The sequence below is a fragment of the Lineus longissimus genome, chromosome 1 (assembly GCF_910592395.1).
Source record: "Lineus longissimus chromosome 1, tnLinLong1.2, whole genome shotgun sequence".
In the NCBI taxonomy this organism is placed as follows: Eukaryota; Metazoa; Nemertea; class Pilidiophora; order Heteronemertea; family Lineidae; genus Lineus; species Lineus longissimus.
This window is the reverse complement of record NC_088308.1, coordinates 8,909,834-8,928,891: the sequence shown is the minus strand read 5'-3', so window position 1 is coordinate 8,928,891 and position 19,058 is coordinate 8,909,834. Positions and strand designations below refer to the sequence as shown.

At 40.9% G+C, this 19,058-nt stretch overlaps 1 protein-coding gene across 1 annotated transcript; it reads right to left on the bottom strand.

The window, feature by feature from the left end:
* On the bottom strand, nt 1-11,241 carry LOC135487910 (indoleamine 2,3-dioxygenase 2-like). The gene is made up of 13 exons (XM_064772142.1): nt 11,127-11,241; nt 9,886-10,004; nt 8,885-8,980; nt 8,236-8,355; nt 7,139-7,257; nt 6,819-6,833; nt 6,204-6,303; nt 5,570-5,687; nt 4,848-4,899; nt 4,368-4,612; nt 3,707-3,803; nt 3,375-3,454; nt 1-2,736 (listed from the first exon to the last, which is right to left on the bottom strand). Exons 2-13 carry the CDS (start codon nt 9,943-9,945, stop codon nt 2,657-2,659), a joined length of 1,182 nt encoding a protein of 393 aa, XP_064628212.1. The 5' UTR covers nt 9,946-10,004; nt 11,127-11,241; the 3' UTR covers nt 1-2,656.
* Nucleotides 11,242-19,058: the final 7,817 nt, after the last annotated feature.

Sequence of the window (19,058 nt, the reverse complement as noted above, 5' to 3'; positions counted from 1 at the left end):
TGGATATATTTCACCAAAAGTCTTTGATTTACGAAGATGGGTGCACAAAACTAGTAAGTAAATAAAGCGCATACATGTACACATACTGTGCTGAGGTGCCTTTTCAACAGTCCTATTTTACCTGAAATAGGCCTATGTGTAAGAGACGTACCTCAAGCAGCTTAAACATGTTGACACAGTATGTTAATATCACAAAAATTAATAGACTAAGTGTTACATGTAGTTTATAAACGACAGAGATCCTAAAGAATTAACAAAAGGGGTCATCCTAACCAACGTCCACAAGGGTTTGCCTGTGTCCACCAGGTTTAAAGCCATCAAAATAGTATCTAATGGTCATAAATGAAAGTGGCAGGCAAATTTGTCCATTTCCAGAATATTTCATGACATTCATCTGTTAAGAGGACATCGTTGTCGTCTAAAATATTCAAGTGCCCACCAGCCCAGCTGGTGGCCATCTTGGTTTTGACTTTGAGAAAATGATAGGGCTTCCCAAGTTACTGGACGCTTGTGATCTTGGGCAGCAACTCCCTTATCTTACACCGAAATGTCTTGAAATCTTCAGGAAATGTGTTAAATCGGGTCTAGTTATTTCCTTCGTGACGACTAAATTTCGATTTTGATGACTTTAAACAAGTCTTTTAACCCAATGAACTCTGATGTGGAGGCCGAGGATGACTACACAAAACAAATGGAAACAAGAGGCCCAAGGGCCTGGCGCTCAGCTGAGTTAATATCATTAATATCTTCCCGGTGTTTAGTTCATTATGCATGAAAATGGCATGCTCCATGGTATTTGATATCCTTTTGAGATCACTACGGTACCAATGTTTTTGGTTGACATAATTATGCCACTATTCATTCCTCAATCCTGACCATAATTCGGGTGAAATCATCGTATGAAAATATTTACCGAAACATGAAGTTTATGCCATGAATGAGGATACTCATTGTCATAGCCTCGTTTACAAGTACGAAGTATTTTCCCGCGAATATTCAAAACTGCTTGGCTCCTTGCCAGTTGACTATACACAAAATAGAAAACTTTGATGGAAATTGTAAATAATTTTTTTATCAATCAGGGGAAACAAGCTGATGATGATCAAATAAATCATTCATGAGAAATCGTTTTGTTGCTGAAGCTTGCATGACGAAGTTAATGCTAAACCTTTTCTTGTGCTCTACTGCGCCACCGTAGTTTTCTATTTAGACCAGCGATGACGTCATTTCTGGTGATTCCCTACGTTGTCCAATGAGCGCTTTTTAAAATGTGCCATTTGGTATTGTACAGTATGCAATGTATTTTTTCAGCGCTGCCAGTTGCCGAAGAGAATGCCGTAGCTCCCTCAATTTCCAATCAATTTTTATGGGAGTGACATTATTGTATTGCTTAGAATGTCTACTTTTTACTCATGAAAGAATCGTAGAACTAAAACATAATAGGCGAACAGAATCATGCCGATTCACTGCACATACTGTGGGAATTCTCCACTTCAAAATACATCGGCGATGTCATCGCGAACAGAGCATGCACTTCCGATATCGTTTTCACAGAAATGTCGCCAAATATTCAAGAACTAATTTCTGAATTTAGTCCCTAAAGACCTTATGACTACCACTGAAACGAACTAGTGATAATATCGCCTACCAGACTACTTTTTAAGCAGAAAATTGGGTACTTGAGTGTCATTGAGCTCCAAGATTATTGCACATAGCGTAAACAACATGCCACCATTTTGTCTCCGCTTCGGTATTTCGTACGCCGCTTATAATGCACCTTCTCAATTAAAACCAACATAATAAGGCCTTACATCGTTGATTGAATAGGAACACCACACAAAACACAATAAAGTGGGGGTACAATCGATTACGAAGCTGAAGTGAACAGTGATTTATTCCTGGAGCTACTGCTTTTGTTGTGTAGCTGCCATGTTTTGAGAACTGGCAAATAGGAGACTTCATTGATGGCTGACGTCATCGGGCGGGAATTTGAATCGGCAGAAATAATTAAAAGGCAGGTAGCGCCCTCTCCTGTTAAACTTTTGAACTTTTTCTCAATAAAATAGATTTTCAAGAATTTTATCTTAATATTAGAGCATATTTCGACTAATTCTGCTGCTCCTAGGCCGATATAGGCCAGTTTCCTTCATGCACTCTCGCTCGCAGGAAGTAGGTCGAATGGCGACAAATTTTGTTTTGAAAGTAGAGTTTGACCAGAAGTATCCAGAAATGCAAAATTGAAGTCTCTAGGTCTTACGGTTACAAAATGTGCACCATGGGTTTAACGGACGGATGGATGGATGGATGGATGGATGGATGGATGGATGGACAGACGGACGCCACTGAACAACTTATTTGACAAGCTCGGCTGACTTAGTCAGCTGAGCTAAAAATCATTACATATTCATCTTGAGTATTGTATGTCCAGTAAAAGTGCTGAGTATCCTAGTTTAACTACACCCTAGTAAAATATTCTTCATCATACACTTGAATACAAGTATAAAGGCGGTACAGTGACGTCTTTTGGACATTCATTTTGACATCAGTCGATGTTCTTTACCCTGCTGACCTTGACGACAACACTGAGAAATTGTTCACAACCGGACGGCTTGCATAAAATGCGAACTCCTGTAAACATTTTGTTCTGCTGCTTTTTCTATCTCAATTCTTCCTTATCAATGTTAATCGCAGCATCGTTTGTTGTGCCTTGGATGCTTTTCAAGAATGGAATCAGAGCTGAAATCAGACATCAAAGCTGATTAGATTGGAAGTTTACGCTGGGGAATTTTGTGAAAGAGGAAAAATAGTTATCTGTGTTTTTGATGGTAAGAGCAAAGAGAGAGCAGACTTTTGACAAATTTTTGTAACTGATGCAGAAAGTTTTGTACCTTTTCAATCAATCAATCAATCATTACTGGCATTGTAACCCTATTGGATTTTTGCCAGAAGTATGGAGTCCACCATAGGCTCCTTCCCATCAGTGTTTTTCTTTCCCTGGGCCTGGCGTAGACACTCAGGTTCAAGGGCTTACAGCTTTAAGTCTCATCCAACAGACTCCCTATATTCATATGTTGTGTATGAAGAGCCAGGAATTTTAGTTCCTTGAAACCCACCCCCAGTTCATCCAGAAATCCAATCCTGGGTTCTCCCTGAGATCGAACCCAGGCCCTACTGCATGGTAGCCTGCAGTGTTAACCACAAGGCTATGTAAGTCTCCTTTCAAGGCCTGTGCAGTCATTGTAACAACACGAACAACTGATTCCGTTGATTTCATTGAGGTGGTATAAAATTTTGATGAACATACTCAACCAAATTAGCCTGAAAATGGCTAAAAGTTACTAATTGTGTCATGTTCTTATGGTCAGAACACCTACTTTGGCCTCCTGTTCCTCGCTTTGCAAGACTTTCGACGTTTTTATTTCGATCATTTTTCTGTGCCATGGCAGTGATGTACCTAGAAAATAGAGAAAATTAAGAAAATCAGATGAAAATACATGTTACTGTTCAAAAGAATTTCTTTAGAGAACATTTTTTACTTAATTTGCAAACTTCTAAATTGTATTGGGTTCCAAAATTAGATTTAGGAAAAACCAAACTTTACAGAAATTGGTCCGGTAGTTTTTGCACCGTTCCCAAAAAGGACATGGTCATTTACTTCTGAAAAGGTCTTTACTTGGTCTAAAACAATACCCAATATTCTGCGTACTTAGCAACCACTGTTATGTGATAGGCCCTGAATTCGTTGAGAGATTGGATGGTCTGGTTGTATGCTCTTTGGAGATCACTGTCTTGACTTTGTTCAGCTGGAAGAAAAATATACCAGTACTGTCACATGGGGTGACTTGGAACAGTGGGGGAACTCTGACCCCCCCCCCCCCCAGAAAGATTCAAAATCACCCCATGTGATGGAACTACAATGTGAAAAATGCTGTTTTATGAACAACTGTAGCACCTCATTGTGCGGACCCATGTCCGAACTTTACTCCAGGATCTCGAGAGGGGAGTTTATGGGGTGTAACATTTCTCTCGGCCATCGATTGGGCTGAGAACGTCAACCTAATCTCTATGATGGAAATTCCACCACAGAGTGGATGGTTGGACACACTTGATAGCATGGAAATTCTTCCGTTGTCAATGTGTTTGCTTTTTTACCATGTGTTGACAAAAGACCTGTGACCTGATCTGCCTTGCTGAGGACAACAGTGTAGTGCCCCACCTTCTGTAGCACAGGGTCGCCCCAATTTCCACAGGGCTGTGGGACATGATGAGGAATCACAAAAGTACTGACATTAGAAGATTTTCAATTTCACCTATTTTCTAACAATGGCGGCATGGATCTCCCGGTTAACAAAACTGATCATACTCGCCAAAATTCTTGATTGATGGTCCCTGCTCCAAAGCTTCGATGAAAGCCTTATGAGCTGGAGGCATGTGGTCCCGCATCTGACACAGAAACGCCCGCTTCCCCTCCTCATGGCGTATCCCTAACGCTGCATCGAAACACTGGATTGGACTGCTCTGGGCCGCGCTACCCCCTGGCAGCTTTATGGGCTCCTCACTGATGCCCTCATAGATGACACCTTTAGGGAGTGGAGAGCCATCACCACCAAATCTGAAATTCAAATACACTAGATTGTATAGGCCGCTGAAATATTGTCTCGCGAGTAAAGGATTTTTTAGGGTTAAAAGACACCCTTTCTCCCATCAATTTAATTAATTACACTTAATTACGTCGACACAGTATATTAACCAGAGAACCGCACTCTGATTAAATGCAGTCACAACTTGTAGCTGGGTTTGTTCGTCACCGAAATTTCCAGAGGAATTGTAACCCAACACTGACATACCCTGAGAGAAATGGTCGCATCACATTGTAGAATACACCTGCGGGAAGCTCCTCTGGAAAAATTAGAAAGAAATCTTTTGGTGTGAGTTTGATAAAATTTGAAAATATCTTCCACATAACAGGTCCGTGGATGTACACGACAAAAGAAGGTCATGAAACAGTGGCCTCTGGGACCGATTTTTCAGAATGGACTCCAACAGCATAGTAATATAGCACTCCTAAAAGCTCTTTGACACCGCAGAAGGGGGGTTGTCCAAGTAAACTGAGTGGGGACTTTGAGTTAGTGTGGTAGAGTTTCCATGCTGTCATCTTATTTTCGGGATCAGTCATGCTCAAGTGAAGTTTTGAATGGATTAAAACCGTGGGACAGGATGTAAAGATTCATTTGAGGTAGGTTACATAAAATTCCAAGAGATCTTTTGGAAATGAGAGTGATACTAAAAATAAGGCCTATGCTGTTCATTAATAATTTGGAATTTGTAACTGAATTTGAAAATTTCCAATTGTATAAGTATGTAATAAATAAGAATGTCAGTATTGCATTTGTGTAGACAAATATACAAATACAATGAATACCAAGTTTCAGCAAATTTGTATGCATTATAACTACACTACAGCATTGTGTATAACTGCATTATTTCCTGGACTACCGGTAATAACAAACTGCGTACACCTTTAACATTACTGCGTGAACTGTACAGACACCACATGACATCGACTTACCATGCATTCTTTTCACAGCTAGCTTCATGGCATGCACAGACTCTGAGATCAGGTGAAGGTCATTTATAAGACCAGAGCTGTCGCTTTCAAGAACACAACGAACTGCGTCAACCACTGCCTGGAAGATGAAATAAAATCTTTATTGATGTGATGACAAGCTGTGTTTGTCTTAAGAACCTTTATTGCAGAGTGGAGTATTTTCATACATCAATCAATTATCAGTTATTCAATCAATTAACTATTAAGGTCATTAGGGTGGCAGACTCCACAGAAGTGACCATTACGACTCCTTACAAGAATAAGATGTTATAGGGAGTTTTAAGAGGCCTCACCAAGACAGATGTGCTTAGGATTTGCTGAAATGCTTGGAAATCACTTCTACATTTTCTGGGGGGCACACTAGCCTTTTCTTGAATCCACATCTGTTAAATATTTATTTATTTTTGTACAAAAACTGAAAATTGACACAAATGTCTTTTTCTGTGTCAGTTGTGGGGACCAATTGATTGCTGATGTCTTGATTTGGACACTGTCTCGTGCCTGTGCCACATCTAGAACCTCATAGTATAATGGAAGTCTGTGTTGGCAGAGAGAGTATACTTCGCTCTGCTTGGAGAATGGTTGTATAGCTTACCCTCAACCCCGGCACACTGGCCATCTCCACTTGAGCTGTGACGAGGAAAAACCACTCGCACGCACGCCCCCCAGGGAGTAGGAACAGACACTGGAGATTCCTGAATGGAAATGAAACATTTATAGTTAGCGGACACCTCTCTGTATAAAAAAACATCGCATTTTGTCCAAAATTGGTTATTCTTTGAATTTGACCTCTGTAATCAGGACACCTCTCAATTACCGGTAAGGCCATCGTTTGAAACGTTCATTAGCGAAGACCACTGTAAGAACACTGCATTAGGTCCCTAATGAAGCTTTGGTCCCTTGTTTGTTATTTTCTTTTATTTGACCTTTGTAATCAGGTCACCTCTTAAGCAAGGACAGCAGTTGCCATGCAGTTTCAAGGGTGTCCTTAATAGAGAGGTTCTACTCTACTGAAAACCTGGAAATCTTTGCCACTATTATATTCCATAGTTTCGTGAAATTGCGACTTTTGGTATGTGGTATCGTTTTGAAAATCAAACAATTTGATAACCATGTTGCTGTTGTTTCAATTAGATTTTCTTTTTCCCCAAAACAAATTTTGTAAATAAAAGCAAGAATTTTATTGATTCTTGATAAAAGTAATACTTACTCGAGGGAGAATGGTCTGAAAATCGAAAAGGAGAAGAGTGTGAAAAAAATCCCTGAAAATGTTTAAATGCCAGCTTCACATTTTATCTTCATTTGTCTACGGAATTTGTTCCAAATAAAATATATTAGGAACCTGATTTGAAAACAGCCCCTACTTTGAAACCAGGAAGTAGAAGGCCTACTTGCGCAAATCAAATTTTCTCAGGGATTCAAAGTGGCCATCTCAATAGCGAAACTCGGGTAGAAATATCTGAGAAATGGGAACTAACATAATCATGGGGTACAAAAAATTCGCAGTTTAGTTCGGCCATGTGGACTTACCCCTGTGGATCAATCCTCTTACAGTTAGCCAAGACGCAGTCGAGGTGTGATATGACTGGTTTGATGCCGAGACGCTGTGAGACGCCATGGAGCGGGACGGCAAGAGTCGATGGCAGCATCTGAGTCGAAATCAATTTCTAATTGAATTCATGTACATTTGTTATTATAGCACGTTATACCTATTTTGCAGATAGGAATGAATGAAAAGGGGGAAGGGAGGGTTAAAGGGATCTTATTTTGAGTACCAACTCCTTAGGACAGGCTTGCTGTAGTAAATATCATCAGTTGAGGTATTGCTGCGCATGCCTTACTGTAACCACTCTAAGCTCAAGCTGATGCAGTTCATTGATTCCTGGGCAAAATGTTGTGTTATGTTACCCTGATGATAAACTTCATGATTTATCAATGAAAGCTGATCCCGCCTGAGAAATTCTACTGTGTCATAAAAAACATCCAATATTTTAGCGTTATTTGATTGGTTTCCTTTAAGATGCCTTTCTAGTGGCGCTTAAAGAAAACAGTTCGTGAATCTCATGCCTATTATCTCCCCGTAAAATTTGACCTTGCACACCAGAGGTCAAGAGTGTCAAGTAATAGCATTCCGCGATAATGACGTCACTGCAGCTGCTGCCCTCTATTTCCCCATCGCTGAATTACAGGCAATGTCGGACAAACATGCGGTTTCGTAGTGGATTCAGGCTTTCTAACTTGGGCAGTTAGATTCAATCTGGCACATGTCCGAGTGTTGGAAATACTACATAATTGTTCTGAATATTTTTCTCTCTGACTCTATGCCATGGTATCATTCATGCTAAAAACAATGCAGGGTCAAAGATAATTGACTTTGAAATAAGCTCAAATGCGTAGAAATAAGTGGCGCTGTCCGACTGTCACGTGACTAAAACGTCATCAATATCTTATTCAAATGACCTTGTGAGCTATAAATAGTAACTTCGCGGAATGCTATTGGAACAGCGACTCTACACAGTGGATTTTACTAAGTTACGAATAGGAAGTAGGAGTTAAACACAACACTGAATCTCAGGATGCTTATAATTATGTTCACAAAAATTGTAAAAATTTGCTAGTTAACCTACTTTTGTGACACCTCGGTCGCCCTCTTGCCATATGTAACCAGATGACATCATGCAGAGAACCAAGTGGGCAAGACGTAGCTGGTGATGTTGCGTCAACTGATGGTGGTCAAGAAGGGGGAGCTGAAAAAGACAGGGCATGAATATCACACTTAAAGGGAAATGAAACCGCCAAGCCAGTTCGTATGACCTCGTTTTCATTTCCCGTGTATCGGGTGATCAGAACGAGGCATGAATGAAACATGGCGCCTAGCTGTCAATCATTGAGTGACGTCACTACTATGGAATTTACTACAAAAACTCATGAATGAAAGATCGCATGACTCACGTGATTCTCACATGATTCTCAATAATAACAAATTGAACTGCGCATGCTCGGGCACTGGGGGCGGAGCTACAAATCTGAACTCAAATAGGAAGTTGGAAGATTGACTTTCTCGGGCGGTGAAAGTCGAAAAGTTGAATAAATCGCTCGGCGGTTCCAGTTCCCTTTAAGAACCACGCAAATGAGGGATTTGAATCACTGCGATAATAATCACAGCTCTATACCTCCACTGCGCCATGATGTCATCTGAAAGGTATTTCAGGCCATCATAGCTTGCAGTGACCCAAAAACTGGTCCATCGGCAGTCGGAAATGATTACTCCCTCACCTTTTTGACTTCATTTCTAAACTGATGAGTTTCAATAAGTGGGGATAGCCTTCCGCACAGATCAGTCCATTGGTTGAACGGGGGAGGGAGGACTTCCTGAATTAGAGAAAACATTTAAAAAGTTCCATTAAAGGGACAAGTGTAACATAACATTACATAACATATATATATAGGAATTCAAACAGTGAAATTAATAAAGTTCAAAAGTTCTATGCATTTAACTCTTGAGTGTCTTTTGCGGTCTACACAACTTTTTGCCCTGCATCCTAAAAGGCGTCTTCTGGTGTAATGAGTATAATATATATGTGCAGGAAAACTGATTGTCAAATTGAATAATCCGGTTATATGCATAAGGCAGAAACTCACAGTGTGAATAGTTCAGATAATAATAATAATAATAATAATAATAATAATAATAATGAGTCTTTTATATAGCGCAATTCCGTGACACTATAGTTCTCGCTCAAGGCGCTTTTGGATATCATATTATTACCCCGGTCTCCACAGAAATCAATCAGGGGTTTCAAGGAGTAACCAGAAGGTGCTCACTTGAACTCGACCAGTAGGGGAACCAAGCAGTGACTCGGCTGGGAGTCGAACCCACGACCTCCTGATCATGAGGCCGACTCTCTTCCACTCCGCTACCGCTGCCCCCAAGATGTACTGTGAGAGAGGAGAGACTCCTATCAATGACTACATGTAATCTGACCCCCTGGTGTCCTTCCTTTAGTCTCCTCCCTTTAAAACAAAATGAACCGGAGACAACGACTTGTGCCCATGTGCCACGGAACCGATGACCGTGGCACACATCCTGACAAGATGTGCGAGATTGGCAGCTCTGAGAAAAGACATCTGGCCAGAAGGTACCAGCCTACAAGACCAGCTCTATGGAGACCTCCAACAGCTGCGAAACACCATAGAATACAGAAGATCGGACTTGACTGTCTAGAGTGAACGAGAAGAAGAAGACAAAATGAACAAAAAAATCCCTTTTTACTCACCAAGGGATCTTTGAGCATGAATCCATATTCCCTGGACACATGAAAATCTTCGAGATTCATCTGGTTGGAATGGGCAACAGTATTCAACAGCAGAGGTTATCATCATTTGTCCAAATTACCTATAAATATAAATGCCAAGTTTCCACGAATTTGCATGCATATATCTGCACTATAATGAACAAGAATGGTGTAACCCCTTTAACCAGCAATTATTTTGGCTATCTATATCAAATATCAACATCATCATCATTCATCAGTAACTGGAACTTCCAATTCATGCTTAGAAGGCCTATAGCAAGGGTTTATGCCTGTTTCGCCTATTCCTGTTTCGCCTATTCCTATTTCGCCTACAAAATTCCTGTTTCGCCTATTCCTGTTTCGCCTACTTTCCAGTACCCCTACAATAAATCGACTCTCCCACGGGGAACCTTAGGGATGCATGTCCATTTTATGGGGAAAATGTGAGGGGACAATTGGATGATGTTAACGATGTGATGACAATTTGACTAATCAAATGCCATCAACTTTGTTATGCCATGACCGTTTTGAAAGAGTCACCTTGAAAGCGGGGACAGTCCGGGACTTATTTGACCATAGGACCATAGGACCATACTGACACACAGTAAAAACTAATCGATTAAGTAGAGTAAAGCAGTCGTTTATTTTATGAAAACTGAATTCATGAGTTTTTGATAAAAATACATAATATTGTACATTCTCATAATTATTTGATTATTTGATCAAAATCAGCTGTAAAACCCATGTCATAATATACATGTAAGTACAGCACATATAAAGTCAAACAAGGTGGAAAATACATATCATGATATTATGTCAGACAAGGTAACTGATGGCATCAACGTAACTCATTATGTCCCTCTCTCCATTGACGTATTGTTTCAATGCGTACATATGTGGCTCTCCTCGGGTTTGGTCGGTCAGTAAGGGACGGTTCATATTCCTACGTCTGTGGGGAGGTTAGCAATACATTTGAATAGGCGAAACAGGAATAGGCGAAACAGGAATAGGCGAAACAGGAATACACCATAGCAAGGCCTGGCCTACAATTAGTCGAATGAACCATCGACGTATATTGGCCGAGACAATCGGATTTACGCCAAGAACTTAGAAGCTTCTTTGAAGTATTTTTTTCTTTTATCGTCTTAAGTTTTAAGACTAGCCTACAATGGCATGCATTCTCCCAAACAAATCGAAAAAAGAGGATCTAGCGCAATGTATACCATTAGGACGATTTCTTCCCTAATAAAAACTTCATCTTGGTGACAGCAGAGGAAGTAAGGGTCACAGAACGTGACATTGAAAGCAAGTTATCGCAGTATGCATATACAATGTATACAAAAAGTACAACACTGTGCTGCAGAAAACTATTTCCGTGTATGGTGGTGCCATCTGTTCACTGTCGGCTAAACCGCTGATTGCTTTGATCTGCATCAGCCCATAAAGCACCGAGTAATGCGTGCGATATGGTATTGAGCGATATGGTATGTTGCCGCGGCGCGGTCAGAGCGGGAGGTTTGAGAGAGTTCCATGGTGCAGTGGCAATGTCGGGCCATGTTGTCCTTATCCGGGACCTTATCAAAAACAAATATGAACCATCTCATGAACAATTTCCAACTTTGTACACCAGGCTAATAGTTGTTATGTCCTCATCGTAAAGTTACCGTTCTGGTTGTGGAAGCGTCTTTGATGCGACTATGTCTTTTGCCCTCATTGCATTCATCCTTATTGAGAAAGCGTCTCTGATGCGACCATGTTTGATGTCCGACCCTCTAATACAACCAGGATGACTGCTGAGGATGGTCGCATCAGAGCAGCTTACACAACCAGGATGAATACAAAGAGGACATAATGGTCCCATCAGAGACGCTCTCACAACCAGGGTGACTAGAATGAGGACACTAACATGGTCGCATCAGAGACGCTCTCACAACCAGGATGACTACAATGAGGACATAAAACATGGTCGCATCAGAGACGCTCTCACAACCAGGATGACTAGAATGAGGACACTAACATGGTCGCATCAGAGACGCTCTATCAACCAGGATGACTATACAATGAGTACATAAAACATGGTCGCATCAGAGACGCTCTCACAACCAGGATGACAACAATGAGGACATAAAACATGGTCGCATCAGAGACGCTCTCAAAACCAGGATGACTACAATGAGCACATAAAACATGGTCGCATCAGAGACGCTCTCACAACCAGGATGACTACAATGAGCACATAAAACATGGTCGCATCAGAGACACTCTCACAACCAGGATGACTACAATTAGGACATAAAGCATGGTCGCGTCAGAGACGCTCTCAAAACCAGGATGACTACAATGAGCACATAAAACATGGTCGCATCAGAGACGCTCTCACAACCAGGATGACTACAATGCGGACATAAAACATGGTCGCATCAGAGACGCTCTCACAACCAGGATGACTACAATGCGGACATAAAACATGGTCGCATCAGAGACGCTCTCACAACCAGGATGACTACAATGAGGACATAAAACATGGTCGCGTCAGAGACACTCTCACAACCAGGATGACTACAATTAGGACATAAAACATGGTCGCGTCAGAGACACTCTCACAACCAGGATGACTACAATGAGCACATAAAACATGAGTAGTTAGGCATGTTGTTTATGGTCCCGATTGAGAAGGATTCGCGAAGTGGGTTTCCTCTAAAAATAGATTCTAGGCGGGAAATTCCAAAAATAGTTCAAAATGGATAAAAGAGGGCGCTTTAATCAGCGGAAAATTTGTTCAGAAATAGTTTTCAAATGGATAAAGGAGGATGCTTCATTCAGCGCAGCGGGAAATTCAAATTTTTCAAGTGATAACAGGCCATACTACTACAAGCTTGCATCATCGGTACGATTGATCTCTTTTTAAATAATTGGGGTGGCCTTTACATGGACCTTTTTTTGGAAGGGTAGCTCTTCACAGGAACTTCAAAATAAAAGAGGCCGCTTTACTCAGCGGGGAACACCGGCTGTGATTTGAAGGGACAAATTAGGTTTGGAATCTAGGTAACCAAGATGAATAGTGTTCGAATTCCCTTCCGTGCACCTCCTCATTCTGTAGCATACTTATTCTCGCTAATAATTATTTTGCAAGTGTTGTGAGGTGGTTTAGATATGTCTTGCAAATCTAAGGCCAACGGTTACCTTCTGTTTTGTTGAGATCTTTATTGCAGTTGGTGATTTTTTAAAGGCTCACGCCGTCTGCCGGTTTACATTGGTCCTCGCTCGAATGAAAATGACACACTCCACTGCCGTACCGGTACTCCAGTCAATATATGTGAACGAACGGCGATTCTCTTTAAACAACCTGGCAGCAGTGGTTTTCAATTTACTCCCCCTCTCGATATGACGAAGGAGTATAAAAAGCCTGAATCTCAGTATGCCCTTGAAATAATTCCGATTGTAGGTATTCAGAGTCTGACAGAAATACTTTCCCACCCTAATGTAGCTTCGAGAAATCTTGCTGCTGATACGAATCCTCCTCGGAAGTACTCGAACGCACAGAATCAGTGCGTGCGGCAGTTTGAAAAGGTTTGTTTCGGTGGTTTTCTTCAAGATATAATAATGATAATGATGATAATGAAAACGATAACATGAACATGAATGAATAAATAACAAGATAACGAAGAAAAAAAGAGAAAGAAAATGTGGCAGATACATCGGGAGTCGAACCCGTGACCAGCCAAGCCACGGTCTAACACTCTCAGCGCTATACCGTCAAGGCTTTCATGTTCACGTGGGGATTTATTTGCCTGTTATCAACGAGCCAGGTGATGCATGACTAGATGACATCCCTCTGATACCATTCAAATCGTCGCCATATTGAAAGCGCACCGCAATTGCGACTAGGTCGCGCAAGTGGTAGAGTGATTGTCCGAAATAGTTCCAAGTAATCTTATATTTCGATAGTTGTACAGGTTTTTCCCAATATATCGTATTTATATACCTCAGTGATATAAAAGATAATGCTTGCAGTTGATTTTACGTTTGAATGGCCTTTTTGAAAAAGTTTTTAGAATCGAGGTCAACAGGGTCAAAAGAAATAGTTTTTAGCGCCAATGATGTCAGCGACATGGCGGATTTGTTCTAAAGTTCGAGTCGATTCTCTTGGAATCCATTCTGCCGATGCTCACTGTGCCGGCTGTGATTTGAAGGGACAAATTAGGTTTGGAATCTAGGTAACCAAGATGACCAGTGTTCGAATTCCCTTCCGTGCACCTCCTCATTCTGTAGCATACTTATTCTCGCTAATAATTGAGAAATCTTGCTGCTGATGCGAATCCTCCTCGGAAGTACTCGAACGCACAGAATCAGTGCGTGCGGCAGTTTGAAAAGGTTTGTTTCTGTGGTTTTCTTCAAGATATAATAATAATAATGATGATAATGAAAATGATAACACGAACACGAATGAATAAATAACAAGATAACGAAGAAAAAAAGAGAAAAAAAATGTGGCAGATACATCGGGAGTCGAACCCGTGACCAGCCGAGCCACGGTCTAACACTCTCAGCGCTATACCGTCAAGGCTTTCATGTTCACGTGGGGATTTATTTGCCTGTTATCAACGAGCCAGGTGATGCATGACTAGATGACATCCCTCTGATACCATTCAAATCGTCGCCATATTGAAAACGCACCGCAATTACGACTAGGTCGCGCAAGTGGTAGAGTGATTGTCCGAAATAGTTCCAAGTAATCTTATATTTCGATAGTTGTACAGGTTTTTCCCAATATATCGTATTTATATACCTCAGTGATATAAAAGATAATGCTTGCAGTTGATTTTACGTTTGAATGGCCTTTTTGAAAAAGTTTTTAGAATCGAGGTCAACAGGGTCAAAAGAAATAGTTTTTAGCGCCAATGATGTCAGCGACATGGCGGATTTGTTCTAAAGTTCGAGTCGATTCTCTTGGAATCCATTCTGCCGATGCTCACTGTGCCGGCTGTGATTTGAAGGGACAAATTAGGTTTGGAATCTAGGTAACCAAGATGACTAGTGTTCGAATTCCCTTCCGTGCACCTCCTCATTCTGTAGCATACTTATTCTCGCTAATAATGATTTTGCAAGTGTTGTGAGGTGGTTTAGATATGTCTTGCAAATCTAAGGCCAACGGTTACCTTCTGTTTTGTTGAGATCTTTATTGCAGTTGGTGATTTTTTAAAGGCTCACGCCGTCTGCCGGTTTACATTGGTCCTTGCTCGAATGAAAATGACACACTCCACTGCCGTACCGGTACTCCAGTCAATATATGTGAACGAACGGCGATTCTCTTTAAACAACCTGGCAGCAGTGGTTTTCAATTTACTCCCCCTCTCGATATGACGAAGGAGTATAAAAAGCCTGAATCTCAGTATGCCCTTGAAATAATTCTGATTGTAGGTATTCAGAGTCTGACAGAAATACTTTCCCACCCTAATGTAGCTTCGAGAAATCTTGCTGCTGATACGAATCCTCCTCGGAAGTACTCGAACGCACAGAATCAGTGCGTGCGGCAGTTTGAAAAGGTTTGTTTCGGTGGTTTTCTTCAAGATATAATAATGATAATGATGATAATGAAAACGATAACATGAACATGAATGAATAAATAACAAGATAACGAAGAAAAAAAGAGAAAGAAAATGTGGCAGATACATCGGGAGTCGAACCCGTGACCAGCCAAGCCACGGTCTAACACTCTCAGCGCTATACCGTCAAGGCTTTCATGTTCACGTGGGGATTTATTTGCCTGTTATCAACGAGCCAGGTGATGCATGACTAGATGACATCCCTCTGATACCATTCAAATCGTCGCCATATTGAAAGCGCACCGCAATTGCGACTAGGTCGCGCAAGTGGTAGAGTGATTGTCCGAAATAGTTCCAAGTAATCTTATATTTCGATAGTTGTACAGGTTTTTCCCAATATATCGTATTTATATACCTCAGTGATATAAAAGATAATGCTTGCAGTTGATTTTACGTTTGAATGGCCTTTTTGAAAAAGTTTTTAGAATCGAGGTCAACAGGGTCAAAAGAAATAGTTTTTAGCGCCAATGATGTCAGCGACATGGCGGATTTGTTCTAAAGTTCGAGTCGATTCTCTTGGAATCCATTCTGCCGATGCTCACTGTGCCGGCTGTGATTTGAAGGGACAAATTAGGTTTGGAATCTAGGTAACCAAGATGACCAGTGTTCGAATTCCCTTCCGTGCACCTCCTCATTCTGTAGCATACTTATTCTCGCTAATAATTGAGAAATCTTGCTGCTGATGCGAATCCTCCTCGGAAGTACTCGAACGCACAGAATCAGTGCGTGCGGCAGTTTGAAAAGGTTTGTTTCTGTGGTTTTCTTCAAGATATAATAATAATAATGATGATAATGAAAATGATAACACGAACACGAATGAATAAATAACAAGATAACGAAGAAAAAAAGAGAAAAAAAATGTGGCAGATACATCGGGAGTCGAACCCGTGACCAGCCGAGCCACGGTCTAACACTCTCAGCGCTATACCGTCAAGGCTTTCATGTTCACGTGGGGATTTATTTGCCTGTTATCAACGAGCCAGGTGATGCATGACTAGATGACATCCCTCTGATACCATTCAAATCGTCGCCATATTGAAAACGCACCGCAATTACGACTAGGTCGCGCAAGTGGTAGAGTGATTGTCCGAAATAGTTCCAAGTACTCTTATATTTCGATAGTTGTACAGGTTTTTCCCAATATATCGTATTTATATACCTCAGTGATATAAAAGATAATGCTTGCAGTTGATTTTACGTTTGAATGGCCTTTTTGAAAAAGTTTTTAGAATCGAGGTCAACAGGGTCAAAAGAAATAGTTTTTAGCGCCAATGATGTCAGCGACATGGCGGATTTGTTCTAAAGTTCGAGTCGATTCTCTTGGAATCCATTCTGCAGATGCTCACTGTGCCGGCTGTGATTTGAAGGGACAAATTAGGTTTGGAATCTAGGTAACCAAGATGACTAGTGTTCGAATTCCCTTCCGTGCACCTCCTCATTCTGTAGCATACTTATTCTCGCTAATAATGATTTTGCAAGTGTTGTGAGGTGGTTTAGATATGTCTTGCAAATCTAAGGCCAACGGTTACCTTCTGTTTTGTTGAGATCTTTATTGCAGTTGGTGATTTTTTAAAGGCTCACGCCGTCTGCCGGTTTACATTGGTCCTCGCTCGAATGAAAATGACACACTCCACTGCCGTACCGGTACTCCAGTCAATATATGTGAACGAACGGCGATTCTCTTTAAACAACCTGGCAGCAGTGGTTTTCAATTTACTCCCCCTCTCGATATGACGAAGGAGTATAAAAAGCCTGAATCTCAGTATGCCCTTGAAATAATTCTGATTGTAGGTATTCAGAGTCTGACAGAAATACTTTCCCACCCTAATGTAGCTTCGAGAAATCTTGCTGCTGATACGAATCCTCCTCGGAAGTACTCGAACGCACAGAATCAGTGCGTGCGGCAGTTTGAAAAGGTTTGTTTCGGTGGTTTTCTTCAAGATATAATAATGATAATGATGATAATGAAAACGATAACATGAACATGAATGAATAAATAACAAGATAACGAAGAAAAAAAGAGAAAGAAAATGTGGCAGATACATCGGGAGTCGAACCCGTGACCAGCCGAGCCACGGTCTAACACTCTCAGCGCTATACCGTCAAGGCTTTCATGTTCACGTAGGGATTTATTTGCCTGTTATCAACGAGCCAGGTGATGCATGACTAGATGACATCCCTCTGATACCATTCAAATCGTCGCCATATTGAAAACGCACCGCAATTGCGACTAGGTCGCGCAAGTGGCAGAGTGATTGTCCGAAATAGTTCCAAGTAATCTTATATTTCGATAGTTGTACAGGTTTTTCCCAATATATCGTATTTATATACCTCAGTGATATAAAAGATAATGCTTGCAGTTGATTTTACGTTTGAATGGCCTTTTTGAAAAAGTTTTTAAAATCGAGGTCAACAGGGTCAAAAGGAATAGTTTTTAGCACCAATGATGTCATCGACATGGCGGATTTGTTCTAAAGTTCGAGTCGATTCTCTTGGAATCCATTCTGCCGATGCTCACTGTGGCGGTGTAAAAGTAAAAAGTGCCCCCCCCCCCTGGAAAAAGTGTCCGGGCCTATTGTATTCTGACAGGTTATGGCATATGGTTCTATAGAGGCAATGACCGTTTATAGCTCAGCGCATAATAGAATCCTTTGTTCCCGGACATTTTATCCTAGGACATTTTAAACTTCTACACCGGCTGTGATTTGAAGGGACACATTTGGGATCTAGGTAACCAAGATGACAGTGTTCGAATTCCCTTCCGTGCACCTCCTCATTCTGTAGCATACTTATTCTCGCTAATAATTGAGAAATCTTGCTGCTGATGCGAATCCTCCTCGGAAGTACTCGAACGCACAGAATCAGTGCGTGCGGCAGTTTGAAAAGGTTTGTTTCTGTGGTTTTCTTCAAGATATAATAATAATAATGATGATAATGAAAATGATAACACGAACACGAATGAATAAATAACAAGATAACGAAGAAAAAAAGAGAAAAAAAATGTGGCAGATACATCGGGAGTCGAACCCGTGACCAGCCGAGCCACGGTCTAACACTCTCAGCGCTATACCGTCAAGGCTTTCATGTTCACGTGGGGATTTATTTGCCTGTTATCAACGAGCCAGGTGATGCATGACTAGATGACATCCCTCTGATACCATTCAAATCGTCGCCATATTGAAAACGCACCGCAATTACGACTAGGTCGCGCAAGTGGTAGAGTGATTGTCCGAAATAGTTCCAAGTAATCTTATATTTCGATAGTTGTACAGGTTTTTCCCAATATATCGTATTTATATACCTCAGTGATATAAAAGATAATGCTTGTAGCATACTTATTCTCGCTAATAATGATTTTGCAAGTGTTCTGATGTTGTTTAGATATGTCTTGCAAATCTAAGGCCAACGGGTACCTTCTGTTTTGGTGAGGTCTTTATTGCAGTTGGTAATTTTTATAGGCTCACGCCGTTTGAAAAGGTTTGTTTCGGTGCTTTTCTTCAAGATATAATAATGATAATGATGATAATGAAAATGATAACAAAACGAGAA